General features: G+C 36.5%; 1 protein-coding gene across 1 annotated transcript in view; it reads left to right on the top strand.

Moving 5' to 3' along the window:
• Nucleotides 1-14,481, top strand: part of TASP1 (taspase 1) — an 89,200-nt gene that overhangs the window by 29,205 nt on the left and 45,514 nt on the right. The window contains exon 8 of the mRNA XM_075707280.1: nucleotides 6,724-6,830. Coding sequence (XP_075563395.1) covers nucleotides 6,724-6,830 — 107 coding nt within the window. The remainder of the gene's footprint in view (nucleotides 1-6,723; nucleotides 6,831-14,481) is intronic.

Here is a 14,481-nt window from a genome sequence, read left to right as displayed (position 1 = left end):
TTTCGTTTGTGCCATTTATTTTAGCAACTGCTCAACAGAATTCTTCACTGGATCATTTTAATTCCTGTGGGTTAACGAATTTGCTTGTATATTCCTTTTTAATTTGCTTCCCTCCAATAGTTGCGTACTCTTTTAATACGGAATAGAAAGATAAAATGTAGAAAGTTCTCTGGTCTGGTTCTTTCAGTTGACTCCAAGAAATGTCTGCCAGGGGGTGCTATATGATTGGTCAGAGCTCGATCTGTACTCCAAAGATTTAAAAATATTGTTTGACTTTTCTTAGCATTTTCAATTTACAGTTTGCTTTTAAACGAGGATTGCTGAACAGTCATAGGTTGCATAATGTTTTTTTGCACAATCATTTGTTATGACTGTAATAGAAACACTGGAATTTGTGTTCCCAGCTTGCTGTTCCACCACTGTAAATACAAAGGTTTGAGTGTTGTCATGAACTTGATTTGTGATTTAGTAGTATTAGAAATTTGTATTTGTTAACTTCCATTTAAAAACTTATTTGTTCTCTTAAATATTTTTTTTACCTAACCTGAAAATATGTAAGGGAATAGATGCGGCTTATAAAAGCATGGGAATTTCAAGGAAACATACACTTTTTACTAAAAACTTCGTGCATTAACTTTGGACTAGAAATGTTAGTGTACTATAATAAACAGCCTGTCAGCTACAGGCTTACTTAAAGTACACAGACCTAGAATTAACAAGTAAATATGTATGAATTTTAACATTATTAGAAGAAAAAAGTGCCTTAGTCTTGCATTTTGTTCTGTGTGTACAGTTCAGTAGTTTCAAGAGTCCATCAATAGGACAATTCTAATTTTGTCTCGAATAATTTTTCTTGTACCTCTGCTCTCTGGATCATTTGTAAGGGGCTGTGAAAGGTGACTAAGAGGAGCTATGTAGAATGGGGAATACAGTCATCTTTCATTTACTTAGTCACTGTATCATTATATAATAGAACTGTCAAGATTTTTTTGTTAAATTTTCACTTGTACATAGTATAATGGTAAAAGGAGTTATAGGAACGATCAGACTGCCAACAGGATTAGTACAAGAGACAAGTGAATGATGTGGAAGTTTCATGGCAAACAAGTGGCACACAGATGACATATCTGAACTGACTCAGAAACCAATGTTCTGTTTCTTTTTCTTCTACTGACCTGCTTGCTGAAAATTGCTTTCTCATCTCTTTCTGTAAAGTGGTGATAACAATATAAAAAGCCTGTACAAAAGCTGTATTTATTACCTAGCCATGAAAATGTAGGAGGTGGAGCTTGTGCTAATGAATTATGTAATGAAGGTCTTGTGGCCTTTCTCATCAGGGTACCCAGTAACACTAGAACCTTTTGAAAGTGGGAAAAATCTGTAACAGTCGTAACTTTTTTGAGCAGAATGTGCCTATGAGATTTTTCTTCTGCATTCATAAACAATACATCGTATTATCAAGCACACATTCTGACACCACGTCCACTAATACCAACCTCTCGTGCAGGCAGGTGGAGTTGAGCAGGAGCTACTTCCACCTGTTCTGTGCTCAGCCGCTGAGCTTTCTCCACAGCAAACCCATACACTTGTCTCAACTTCTACAACTCTGCCATGGTCAAGTTTTCCATCCAGTGCTTCTGCTGTCTAGCACAGTTAGACCCAAAATGCAGTGCATTTAAGTACAGAGTACATGTGGGTAGCTCCTGTTGGGACCTTGTGGGGTTGAAGGGAGAATGGGGAGGTTTGGGAAGATCTTTTTGGGTCCTTGAAGATTCTTCGCTCTTAGAGGCACCCCATGCTGCATTTCAGGGACATGTGATAAATACCGTAAATGCGAGACTGAAGTCCTGAGCTTTTAATAATGTTCTAGTTCTGAAATGCTTCTGCTGTCTGTCATTGCATGTCTTTAATCTGGATGAGGCCTGAGTATGGCATTTAAACACTAACAGACAATCATTTTGTAAAGCTGTGGGGTTTTTTGTTCTTTTTTTTTTTTTCCCCTCTCCCAGCAGCTCTGAAGCAGCTTTATTTATGATAGTATGTACATAAATGAGAAAGCAAAAGAGAAGGGCTGGTTGTACTCTGTGGCTTCCGAGATGCAGTTAAGAATGAGTTTGAGTGTACATGCTGTTACTGTGTAGGGTAGAAATTGTCAGGGTCTTTTATATGAAAGCACATATTTGATTTTCATCTAAACTTTTAAATTCTTGAACAAAATCAAAGGATGTTGTACTAAATACCTTTCCATAGATTTCAACAACAATACCTCTGGGCTGTGATTCAAGAATTTTTCAAACTAAAATTCCATGTACTCCCTTACCTCTGTTTTTCTGGCTTCCGCCCCTCCCCAGTCAACAAGCTCGCTCTCTCTTGCTTCCCTTTCTCCTTGGCCCAGGCATCAGGCTGATGTAGCTATATTGCATTTGTTTTAGGAAAACATGCCTGTCTTCAACACTGTGTTGTGTCCTTTTCCTCTTCTCAAGCTTGGAATATGCTGTCTTGTTGGAGAAGGTGAGAGTGGTTTTTGCACTGTCATTTAGGACAAATGAAATTTCTTAGCATCCTTGCACCACAAAGTTGTGGTTTTGTTTTAATGTGAATTATGACCTTAAACTGTGTGTAGGCTTTTTCCTTCTATGTGTAGTGCTTATTTTCAAAATAATTTTTCAGTGGGTTGTTTTTCCATGTTATGTATGCATCATTAACCAAGCACATTTGAATCCTGGGGGTTTTTTAGTTCATAAAATGTTTTATTGAACTTAAAATCCCATAATATATTCTTTGACAAGGACCAAACTTACAGAATGTTTTCAGAAAACTTTAATGTCATCTTTCATTTGTTTAGTATGAAGCTCGCTTGTGTTTTCTAGTTTCTTTTGTCACTTGTAGAGCAAGACAAAATGACCAGGCTACTAGCCAGTTTAATGGCATTTATAGTGGTTTTACATAGATAGCACATCTCAAAGGCAGGGATAAACTGAGGGCAGGCAGCCTTTCACTTGCTATTAGTCTTTATTCCCTTATTCGGCGGGGGGGAGATTCAAGACAATTTATTTTTTAACTGATTATCTGAAGTTGGGCATAAATCTATGTCAGAGGAAAAAAGAGAAATTGCTAGGCTTTGTTTTACAAACCGGTCCTTTATTTCACAATTCTTTGGTCACTTTGGAGGTATCAGCTGTTTTATCCTGCCAGGAGGAATTGATAATGACTGATAATAATTATTTCCCCTAAATAATGAAAGTCAGTTATTTGTCAGTCCTTGCTAAACCAAAATCTTCAACTTTCAAATGAATATTATTCCTAATAACTCTTCTGAAGTGGAAGGTAGCCTGAGTGCAAGAATTTCCACTCTAGGGGAAGTCTGAATAGACTGTCTTTCCTTCACAGTATTGAAAGGTATAATGTTTCATGTTAAACTGAATACAACTTAGCAGTTATTGAATTAATGTATTATTTCATATAAGTAACTCTGGGAAAGGAGGCATGATATTAAAAAAACTATCCTCTTCCACCCCTGAAAAAGAACTTCCCCAAAACAATCCTCCCGCCCCGCCCCTCAGAATATTCTCATCGAAGTTCATGTCATCCGGAAGTACAGAACTATGACTGGCACCTCTTTAGTATCTCTATCTGGTCTAACAGTGTGAACTTTCTAATGTGGCGAATATCACAGTATCTGTCACAAATAGGAGCTGATGATTACGTTTTGTAGATATTGTGATGGAGGAAGCTGGGAAAGTATTTTACTTGGCAAACATGCTAGTACTCTAATGTAGACTGTTCTGTAATTGTGCATTTAAGTGCTATATTAGTTATGGTTAATGCACAGGGATAGGATCCTAGAGGACTGACATAAATTAGAATATGTGAGGTTTTGACTAATTTAAAAAAAAAATTTTTTTTTTAATGTCAGGTTGATCAAATATTGGAACAGAGGCCCAGAGGAGCTGTGAAATCTCCACCCTTGAAGATATTCAAAACTTGACAAGTCCCTATGCAGCTCTTTCAAACTGGACTTGCTTTTCTTACGAGGTTGGACTACACAACCTCCTAAGGTCCTTTCCAACATACATCATTGTATGTTGCTTGAAAACTTTCTTCATCTGTCTGTCTGACTAAGATATGCAAAAAATGCATACCACAGCATCTCCTGGGGCTCTGGGTATCTGATCATCCAGTAAAAGAGTCCTTGATGCACTGCACCACTTCTCCCACTTATGAGATCAGCAAAGTAAGAAAAGCAATAGAGAAAAAAAATGCATAACAAGTCTTTATCCTGGCATACAGTTGAAAGGCAGTTAGGCTACCTAGGAATTTGAAAATATTTCTGACACCTGGGGACTAGGCACAGTTTTTTGTTAGCCAAAATTATTGCTTTGTAGGATAGTCATCCATTCTGTAAACATGGACAAGGTGGTACATTGGTAGCCTAATTTCATATGTAGTGTTTCTTACTACCTAGTAAAACATATACTTCTGTGTTAATAGTGAACTGTTTTCTGCCCTGTGTTTCCTAGCTTACTGATACCACTTTGAATTAACAATGCAGATAAGAAGTTACTGTGAACAATTAGATCCTTCAAAGCAAATCCTTCAGGTTTTTTCTTGTTTTAAAAAGACAAATAGTCTTAAAGCACAAGGTAAAATCTGAAAATTGTTTAATTGCTTAGCTAGAGACAGAGGACTGAAGTGAATGAAACATCTCTCTTAAGCTTGGAGAATTTCATATGTTGTGGAAAAAATGGCAGGATAAGTAGCAACCAAGGTATAGTTGGAGCGATAATGCTGAGAGGCCATATAGCAGCACTCTGTGTAGCTGGCAGGGCAGCTTGGAACTAGCCCATGTGTTCTCTAGTTTTGACGTGATCTTTGTGCATGTATTTGAACTGGTGAATATACAAATATTGCAGGTTTCAGGACACTGCTAGCATTAGATTCTGGAGTACGAGGAACACCTCTCATGTTGAAGTTTTCATGTATGGGCTCCTGCACCCTTGTACACCTTTTTTCTGAATTGGCAGGAGGCAATGGTGGCAGTAGGTAACAGGCATATTTATCCCTGTGTGATACCTACTTTTGATGTAGGCCAAGGCCAGGCACCATTCTTACTTATCCACACTCTGGCTCTGCCCAGAGGTATTTGCTATATTTATTGAACTCCTGTCAACTTACAAGTTCTGTTTAACAGATTTTTTTAAAAACAATGTGCTGGCTTGGTTTATTTTGGGGCACTTCTGTTTAATAAATTCTTGATCTGTGTGGGGTTTTTTGTTTGTTCCTCCCCATCCCCAATTAGTACTAGATTAAAATGATTCTTTGCCTGTTCCCCCTTATCAAGTGCTTGCTTTTACCTCTTGGACCTCATTTCAAACATAGAAATGTGTTGTCCAAAGTAGCTGCATTAATCAGCTCTGTATGGTAGAAAGAGTTCCTTTCTTGGTGATGGCAGATTAATATGTGTTTACAGTTTTAAGAAACTGGTATTCACTAGGTTTTTGGAGAGAAATGTCAGCTTTCTCATTACTTTCAGGTTATACACTTGAATAACTGGTAGTTCAAGGTCCAGTTTTATGTACTTAAAAACAGGTTTAAAGGAGACTTCACTAGGTGAATTTGGCACCTGCATGGGGAAGTCAAAGAAGTAAAATGCTCACTGTCTGTGTACACTGAGAATTGTAAATGAAAGCTTTGTGTTCTGTTGGCTCTGCAATATTGATTTTCTTCATAGACTGTTCTTGCAGCTGTTCCAGTCTTCTGAATAATAGTGATGTAGCTATATCAGAATTTCATTTAAAATGACATTTTTTTTTAAGTCTAATAGATTAAATAGGAAACCTGTGCTTTTTAACTTCCATTGAATTTGTGATTTACCTGTGTGTACCTCTGCCCTCCTAATAGCTTGATTTTGCATGACTGAACAAGTGACAAAAGACATTTTTCCCCCTCCTCTTTTCTCTACATTTCAAAGGGGATGTTAAGACAATCTGTGGATGATATTAAGTCAAAACTAATTTAAACTAAATATGTCAATATCTGTAATTTTTTTCATGAACTGAAACTTCTAAAATGGGAACATGTCATTTTGGTCTCTGAAGCATGACAATTTTTTTTTTTTACTCCACTTTAGAGAACACTTCCTTTCTGAATGTGGGACTTAGATGTGGAAAATACATGTTTGTCTTTTCAAGACCTAGGTGGTCTTTATACTGTGTTGCGTTATGGAACATAAAAATATTGCTAGACTATTGTGTGGCTTTAAATATATGGGTAAACATACAGATATGCAATTAAGGTAATAAAATAGTAGCCTAATTTTATGGATATCAGAATGAGCTCACATGGTATCTATTTACTTGTCAGCAGTCAAAAACAATAATTTTTAACACAAGCCGCTTATTCCATTCTCTTCTGTGCAGTGCTGCTTCTTTGCCAAACAGAGATATTTAGACCAACATAGCTTCCATATGTGTTCAGCGACTTGTTTCTACTAGATTTTTTACCCATCACTGGTGCTGAACAATAGTAGCAGTTTTTTCTCTTAGGAAAATAAGTAAACATGTTGTACTGAAACTTAAATACTTTGTTGTTGTCTTTTTTTATTGATGCTTTTTGCATCAATAAAAATACTTGGGGGGGCATGACCTCCAAAATGTAAACTTATAAATATCTGTTTAATCAGTAAGTTTTACTTAGTTAAATGCTTTTGAATTATTTTTATAGGGTTTAGTTTAGCAGCTTTTAAGAGGAACAAGAGGAAGCTGGAGTTGGCTGAAAAGGTGGAAACAGATCTCATTCAACTAAAGAAAAGACGACAATCAAATGAAAAGGTTAGTTCCTGTTTAAAATTTTGTTGCGTGAACCTAAACTTACAGCTGATTGCTAATAAATTTCATGTTGTATATGAGACTAATGTAGCATCAGAAGCCACTTCTCCCTGACCACCCTAATATTTAGATGATATAATGATAACTTAGTGCAATTAAAACTTTCTGCCTTGCTATTTGAAAACCAAACTGTCACTTTGTATCTTGTTTGTGCTGTGAAAAACATTTTGCTCATTTTGAACTGGAAATGTGACAAATGTAAACACAAACAGATAATTATTTACTGAAACATTTTCTTTAGCTTGGGATCTCTGTCACTGTTTCCCACTTTTTAATGTTTCCTGAGCGCACTGCATTATGGAGCTGGAATTGGTGAAATTTGAAATATCAGGTAGGTAAACATGTGCATCTGTGCATGCATCTAGCATTGACCTGGCCCATATTACTTGTACTACAAAACTATTAGGATTCCCTCTGTTCCCCTCACTCTTAGTTTGAATTTAGAGCCTTTGTTACCATTTGAGAATGTCAATCACAGTATTTGTGTTTACTGTTGAATATCGAAGTATAGCTCATTCAATTAAATGCCTATGCTTTATTTGGGCCTGTAGCCTTTCGGATTGGCCATTTCTCTTTGCTTTGGTAAGCTGACTGACCACTGCCTTACGTAGTTGCATATTCTGGTATAAATAACGTATAAATCCCAGAGAATTGGCAAAAAAGCTTATTCTCTGTAGTCTGTGCAAATGCAAACCAGTGATAAATTAGGTATTTTTCTTCCATGTTCTTATGTAAGAAGTTTTCCCTAGCAGGGTGCTAATTTTTCCCATTTTCAAGGAGGTAAGACCTGTAAAGACAGTAAGGATAGAGGGGGGAAGAAATTAGTACTTGTTTTGGAACTTTTCCTGTTTACAGAACTTCACGTACCTCCTTGTGAAACTAACGGTGTTAAAATGTAACTGAGGGAGGAGGGGTCTCTCTGCAGTATTGATGTTCATGTAATAAGGGGCAAGTCAATGCTTGAAACATATGCCAATGCATGAGCTTACCGACCTGCAATTTGAAATTTCAAGGGCTCCAGAGTCATGTGCAGCGCTTGTGGGAGACCCCCAAAGGCCAATGATGGTAGGTAAAGGAGGTGATCAAATAGAGCTCTACTCACCGGTAAGTAATCCAGTAACGTAACACACTGGTTTTGTCAGCTTTCTGGGCACATCCTGTCCATGGAGGGGGGATGAAAACCAAACCGTGCTAACAATGTGGACTGCTTGTGTTATCGCTCTTATCCACAGAGCGTAAGATAATTGCAGCCTTACTGGAAGTTTAGTTTTTCAAAATGAAATAGAAATGAAAAATCAAATTCTACAAGAGCAAATTCTAAAAAAAAGTAGAATAATTCTCTCTAAGCTATTAGAAAAGGGTCATTTAGCAAGGATGAGGCACATGATCTGTCATCCCAAAACTTGTACTGTCAAAACTGAGCTCTCAAAAAAGATTTAAAAATAATTGTTTAAAAACCATTTATATACTTGAATAATTAAAAGTTAATCTTCTTGTCAAAGTTAAGCTTTAATTGATAAATGCTCATTTAGCTTTTTTTATTTGCTGTCCTTCTATGGCGCTGCACACCTGTCCCTTTCAGCAGGGCTTGATAGCTGTTGCATTGTCTAGTTTGACTCTCACCTGCTTCAACCCTATGGTGCAGCTTAGCTTATGTGCCTCTGGTGCCGGTACTGCACAGTTGTTAAAAATTCTGGTCATTTTTTTGTCTAGAAATTTTAGAAGTTGGGAAGAGCAAGGTAGAAAGGATGTTAACAAAGTTGAAGTTGAATGGAAATCATAACTAAAAGGCCTATGTGAAGAGATAGTATTGTAGACCAAAATAGGCTGAAATTACCTGGAAGTTTTAGCTGCTGATAAATTTCACTAGCTAAAAATCAACATACAGTTTTAAAAATTACTTTTCAATAAAAGTTAAATTATACCAAGCTCAAAAAGAATAAGAGGCTGTTTAATGAAGATTGTATGGAAAAACTAGGCAGTGTAACTTACTAAAGGACTCTTCCCAGTAAATGGAATGTTCTCTTTGCTGTATTTTTCATTGTTTGGCCAATGAACCATTTGTAGAGGGTTATGTGATTGCACATAGGGAGATCCGTTAAGAACTTCACTGAATTTTGAAGGTGTGAAAATTGAGACTTTTTTTTTTTTTCTTTGAAGTAGTGGTGACATGTATCGATTTACATAGTTAAGAAATCATTTTTGTTTGAGTGTGAATTAACTAAACTTATTCATAGGGAGACTGGCTATGATGTGTTAATTCAACCAGATACCATTCTGAAGTTCTCACCTCAAGCACCAGTAAACATCAGAAGTAAATGTTTGTCTTCTTACTGTTGACCTGTCTTTTACCAGAGGCAATTGTCATTGAAAATAGCTTAGTAGAGTATGGCTAAAAGCCTTATTTTTAATTTCTCATCTGTTATTACAAACTTTTTTTACAACTACGCTGAAGTTACTTGTAAGAGGAGCTGTCCTCTCCTTGATTTGAATAGTAGTGGCACTAAGAATTTACAGTGCACATGAATTTTTTTTTTATAGGTTAGTGTTTATAGGTTATTTTTTTTATAGGCTAGTTATTTAATTCCATAAATAACATTTATTTAGTTTGAGGTTTATTAAAACTGATTTGTTTTTTATCTAGCTTAACATACGTACTCAAGTAGGTGCACAACAGTTTGAGTTATATGTATGGAAACAGCAGTTTCATATTCTTCAGCTACTATATTGAGACAATAACACTGAACATATTTAGAAAAGAAAAATATGTCTCTCCTTGTTGCACAGAAATAGCTTCTTTTCTTTGAAGTATTTTGTGCATTATATTTTTTGTCACTGATCATCTTGAATATACCATGTGAACTTTTAGCCAGTTCCAGCTTTTGTACTCTTTAGGTGAGCAACAGTCAACGCATAGCAATATGCATCATTCCCATTATATATGGTGAATTTCAATCACTTTTTCTTCAAATCAAATTTTTTTATGGCTGTGTGAGGGTGATTGTAAGTGTAGCAGTCAGTTATGGCAGTCCTAGTGTCTTATTTATTCTTGCAGTTTGAACAGGAGTTTGGATTTTATGCATTTCCTTCTCCTTAAAAAAAGAATAAATTTTCTGTCCCACATCCATGCTGAAATGGTCTTTGGTCATAATACTTTTTAGACTTCAAAACTATACTTCAAAATCCATTTAATATGGGAAAAGAAACCTAAATACTTTTCATCCATACCAGTTAAAAAAACCAAAACAAACCAACAAAACTCATCTGTGGAATACAGTATGAAATAATTCCCTCATCTTGAACATGGAGGTCAGACAAAGTGTTCTGTTTACATACCAAACAACTATTAAATTGGAAAGACTATGGTTGTTTATCGAGCTTTGTGTGATTAGATCGTTAACTGCCTCTTTTCAAACATATGAATGTTGCACTAATCATGCATACTCTGTCAAGATTAGATTGCTATGAGAGTACATCACGCTATGCTGTCAGTTGCCCTAGAGGAAAACATTTCTAGAAATTGGTACGTATTAATTGGTCCCAGTGCTCACAGAATAGTGACGTCTTCCCTTGACTTAGATGGATTTATAAGTATTTCTTTAAAATACTTTAATAAATAAAATTTTGCTTAAAAGATCGCCTCTCACCTTGCTAAATACTCTGTAATCAGCAGAAGCGCTCCATCAAGGCACCTCAAATCTGAAATTTTGGAAGTCCAAAGTATATTGATTGTTGATATATTGTTTTCTAGATCATGCTGACCACTATTGTGCTCCTCTCTGTTCCCTCTTGATCTGTAAACGGCCAACATGGGACATCCTAGAAGCTTTATCTGTTGCCCTGTTCTGAGTAGGAGGATGCTGTAAGAACCCCCATATTTTCAGGGGGATCTACTTGATCTAATTATCATCAAGTATCAAATCCTATTTATTTGTATGGATAGTTGGGTGATAGCATATAGATGTTAATTGTTTCAATCTGATTCATTTTGCATTTTGTCAGTTATGATACTCAGAGATGAGATTTAATGGTAATTACCTTTCACAGAATTTCAGAACAATCTCAAGGCGAGATGGAGAAGGCTCTGTGTGTAGGTATCTTTCAGCAGGCACTGGGTAGAGGTCTCCTAAACCATTAAGCCCTTCCTTAGGGGCTTGTAAAATGATGACTATTTATGGGTGGTTTTTTTTTTTTTTTTTAATGTGCAGAAGAAGGGAAGGCTGAGATTTCTAAAATATTCAACAAAGCTCTGCATTTGTGCGGATGAGCATCTTCCTGCTTTGTGTGCATGTTCCTAGCTAAGTTTGAATATTTGGTCTGTGATTTCACGAAATTAACTTCCTTTCCTGTCACAAGGTGCAAATTAATTCAGTAATGTGAGATCTTACTTTAGACATTGATTTTCGGTTGTTTCCATGTAAAATATTAACTGCATAATAGATTATTTTTAGGTTGCAATACTACATTGTTAAAACCCCCAAACTGCTTTTGCAATGGATATCTTAGTATAAATTGTTAGCTGAAGTCAGATATGGAATTAGTTAACAGATATCACCACGTAATAATCAAGTTTCATTTGGGACTTGCAAAATTTTGAAATCTAAGGTGCTAAATTAACGAATCAAATACATGAAAAGGTAAGGGCAAGCAAGCTGGATCTCGTTTAGTCCCTGCTGAACCCATATAAAATTTGAACTTATTTTAGACTTTTGACAGTATGTTAAATTTGCCTACTTTTTTTTTTTTTTTTTTAAATTTTAAAACAACTTCGGGAATTGTAGTGTTTAATGTATTTCTATTGATTGTCTGAATATTAGCTTGACAGGATCCTGTATTTGTCAACATTCATATGGTTTGAAAAGCTGAAACGTGTGATATTGAAAGTCTTCTCACCAGCTGCATTCTTCCTCAGGTGCATAATGCCTTTTTGTGTGGAGAGGTGCAGGGAGTATCTTTGTTAAATTGCGATGAACTCTTCATTCACTAGTTCAGAAATAGGGTTGTTGGTACCATTTACCTATGTAGAAGACTTTTAGTACCGAACTGTAGAATTGATTCATGGTGTCATTTGCAAGTGTGTGAAATCAGTAATGTTGAAATGGGAGCAAACAAAAACAGGTCTAGAATAGATCCAACAACATATTTTTCCCATTGGGTATGGAATAGAACTGGTCCTCACTGGTTTTCAGTTTGTTCAGTAAGGATAAATATAGAATCAGCAGTGATTCTTTTTCTGATCACAAAAAAATCCCAAACTTATATTACTGAGAAGGAAAATATGGAATTCCTTTGCTTCAGTGATAAAGATTTGCTTCATAAGGTTGTGTGGGACAGGTTAAAAAAAATGCTTTCCTTAGAAAAGGTTTCCAGCCTCCTAAGTTGCCCCATCTAAAAATAAAATAAGCCAAAGCAGGCAAAGTGTACCACTGAACTGACAGCAAATACTGATATGAAATAGATCTTCTTTTGAAGGAAATAATGTTGAAGAAAGTTTCCATGCAACATATACTTGTCCATGCTTGTGTTTTTTTGATTAAAATATCTCTTAAAAAAAGAAATTAGTTATATAGCTACTGAAGGCAAATATTTAAGCATGTGAGATCTAGAGGAGAAGATGGATGGCAGACTGAGTAAATAGTTTTACAGATGCTGCAAAGAAGGTTACAAGCATTTTTTTCTTTGCTGTCAGATGATATGGAAAACATACTGATCCATACTGAGCCTCATCCTTCTAAAATGTATTTCTGTCCATTATGGGAGCCCCAAGTGTTTGATTTAATGTGAATTAAGATTACACAGGTGGCCTTAATTCTGGCATTTCCTAACCTTGGCCTTGATTTTCATATCTGTAGTTATCTATTAATCAAGTTTTTTGTTGTGGGTATAATTTCCTTTGATAACAGGGACAGGGGATGGACAACAAAACCTGCATCATATTAGTAGTTCTTCTCTATATAGAAATGATAAGATCATAGGAAAATTCATATTGGGAAGAGCTTTATCCAGTCTGATCTTGGAAACTTCCAAGGATGGGACTCTGCACCTCCAGTGTGCAGCCTGCTCTGCTGCGTAAGATCTTTCCAATCCACCAAACAGTGTCGTTCTAACTGAGTTAATAATACCTGAATTAGGTTGTGGCTGGCAGTCCTGGGAGATGTGAAATACATTTGCCCATGAGATGTTAAGGAAGGGAAGGTTCCTTAATCGTCTTTTATCTTTACAACTTGGAAGGGAACTTGCTCTTTTCTTACCCCCTTTGCTGTTTGTTTTAATGTTGAATATGGTTAGTGCCAGCTTCTGAGTGTAGAACTTGTTCAGGAAGATCTAGGTGTAGGTAAAGAGAAGAAAGTTCCTGTTACTAAAAGCCAAGGATGACACTCCTGCTTAGGAGTTCCAGTTGCTTGAAAAATACTGTAGAACACTACAGTGCTGCATTGCATATTTTTCCTTTCCGCAGTATTAACTCCAGTGTTATCTCTTAAATTGAGCACGGCCAGAGTATCATCAGCATGAGTGTCTTAAGAATTCTGCTTGACAAGTGACGTTGCATGCCCAAGGAAATTTTAATAGAGGATAGGAACTTGATAATTCGAAATTGAATAGGTGGGTGTAGATCTCTTTTTTTTTTTTCCTTCCTCCCTCTGGATCCTAGTCCAGAAAATATAAATTTGTATGAATAGCTTAATATCCTTTGGGATTATTTGCTTGGGTAAGTTTAAATAGGATTTTTTTAATACAGGTAAGTTGGGTTGTTTTTTTTGGGTTTTTTTGTACATGAAGGACTGATAAGCTAAAAGCTTGAGGGCTTGTGCAACAGCGGCATTCTTCTTTGGAGTATGTGATGGATGATGTATCGGTTTTGTTTATTCATTTTATGTACACTGCATGCTGTGTCCCATCAAAAGTGTGTGATTGGGCATGAAATCAGAGTGCCTTGGCCTGGGTTCTGCAGAGAAGGGAATCTAGGGCAAGCCTAGGCAGAGAGGGGAAAACTGCTCTTTCTCTTAGAGCGACTGAACATGGTGTATTAAGGGAGAGGGGAAGGACAGAAAGATCCAAGGTGAGACAGTAACCAGAGAGCTTGCATCAGGAATGAATGCTGAAAGACCCCTGCTCCTTAGGGGAGCAAACCTGCCTCAGTAGCAGTGGTGGAAGTAAGGACACTTTTCTAGTGACCCAGGGGGAGCGAAGGGTAATTTGACCAGGAAGCCACTAAAGATTGCTGAACTGAAAACAAGTCTGGGAGGAAGAATCTGCCCTGGGGGAGATTTCTTCTCAAGGTTTCTATTTAGTCTTGCTCAGAATATCAGAATTTTCTCTTTATATGGTAAGTGGCTTCTTGTGGATTTTTTTTTTTTTAAGCATACATAGCTTTAAAGATCAGAGTCTCTGAAAATGCCATCTCAAAGCTTTTGGGAAAGGCCTTTGGATATGGCATCTTTGGAATGTGTTGCTGAATCATTTCTTACTGGTCAAGTGCCCACCACTAAGAAAACAGAATTTTTGGCACTTCCGTGAGTAAAGGCAGGTAATCTAAGCATTAGATAAGTTCTGAGATGTTTATTACCCTCTTGTTTCCAGAGGAGTTTTCTTC

Source organism: Pelecanus crispus, chromosome 3 (assembly GCF_030463565.1).
Source record: "Pelecanus crispus isolate bPelCri1 chromosome 3, bPelCri1.pri, whole genome shotgun sequence".
Lineage (NCBI taxonomy): Eukaryota > Metazoa > Chordata > Aves > Pelecaniformes > Pelecanidae > Pelecanus > Pelecanus crispus.
This window is presented reverse-complemented; position numbering and strand designations above follow the sequence as displayed.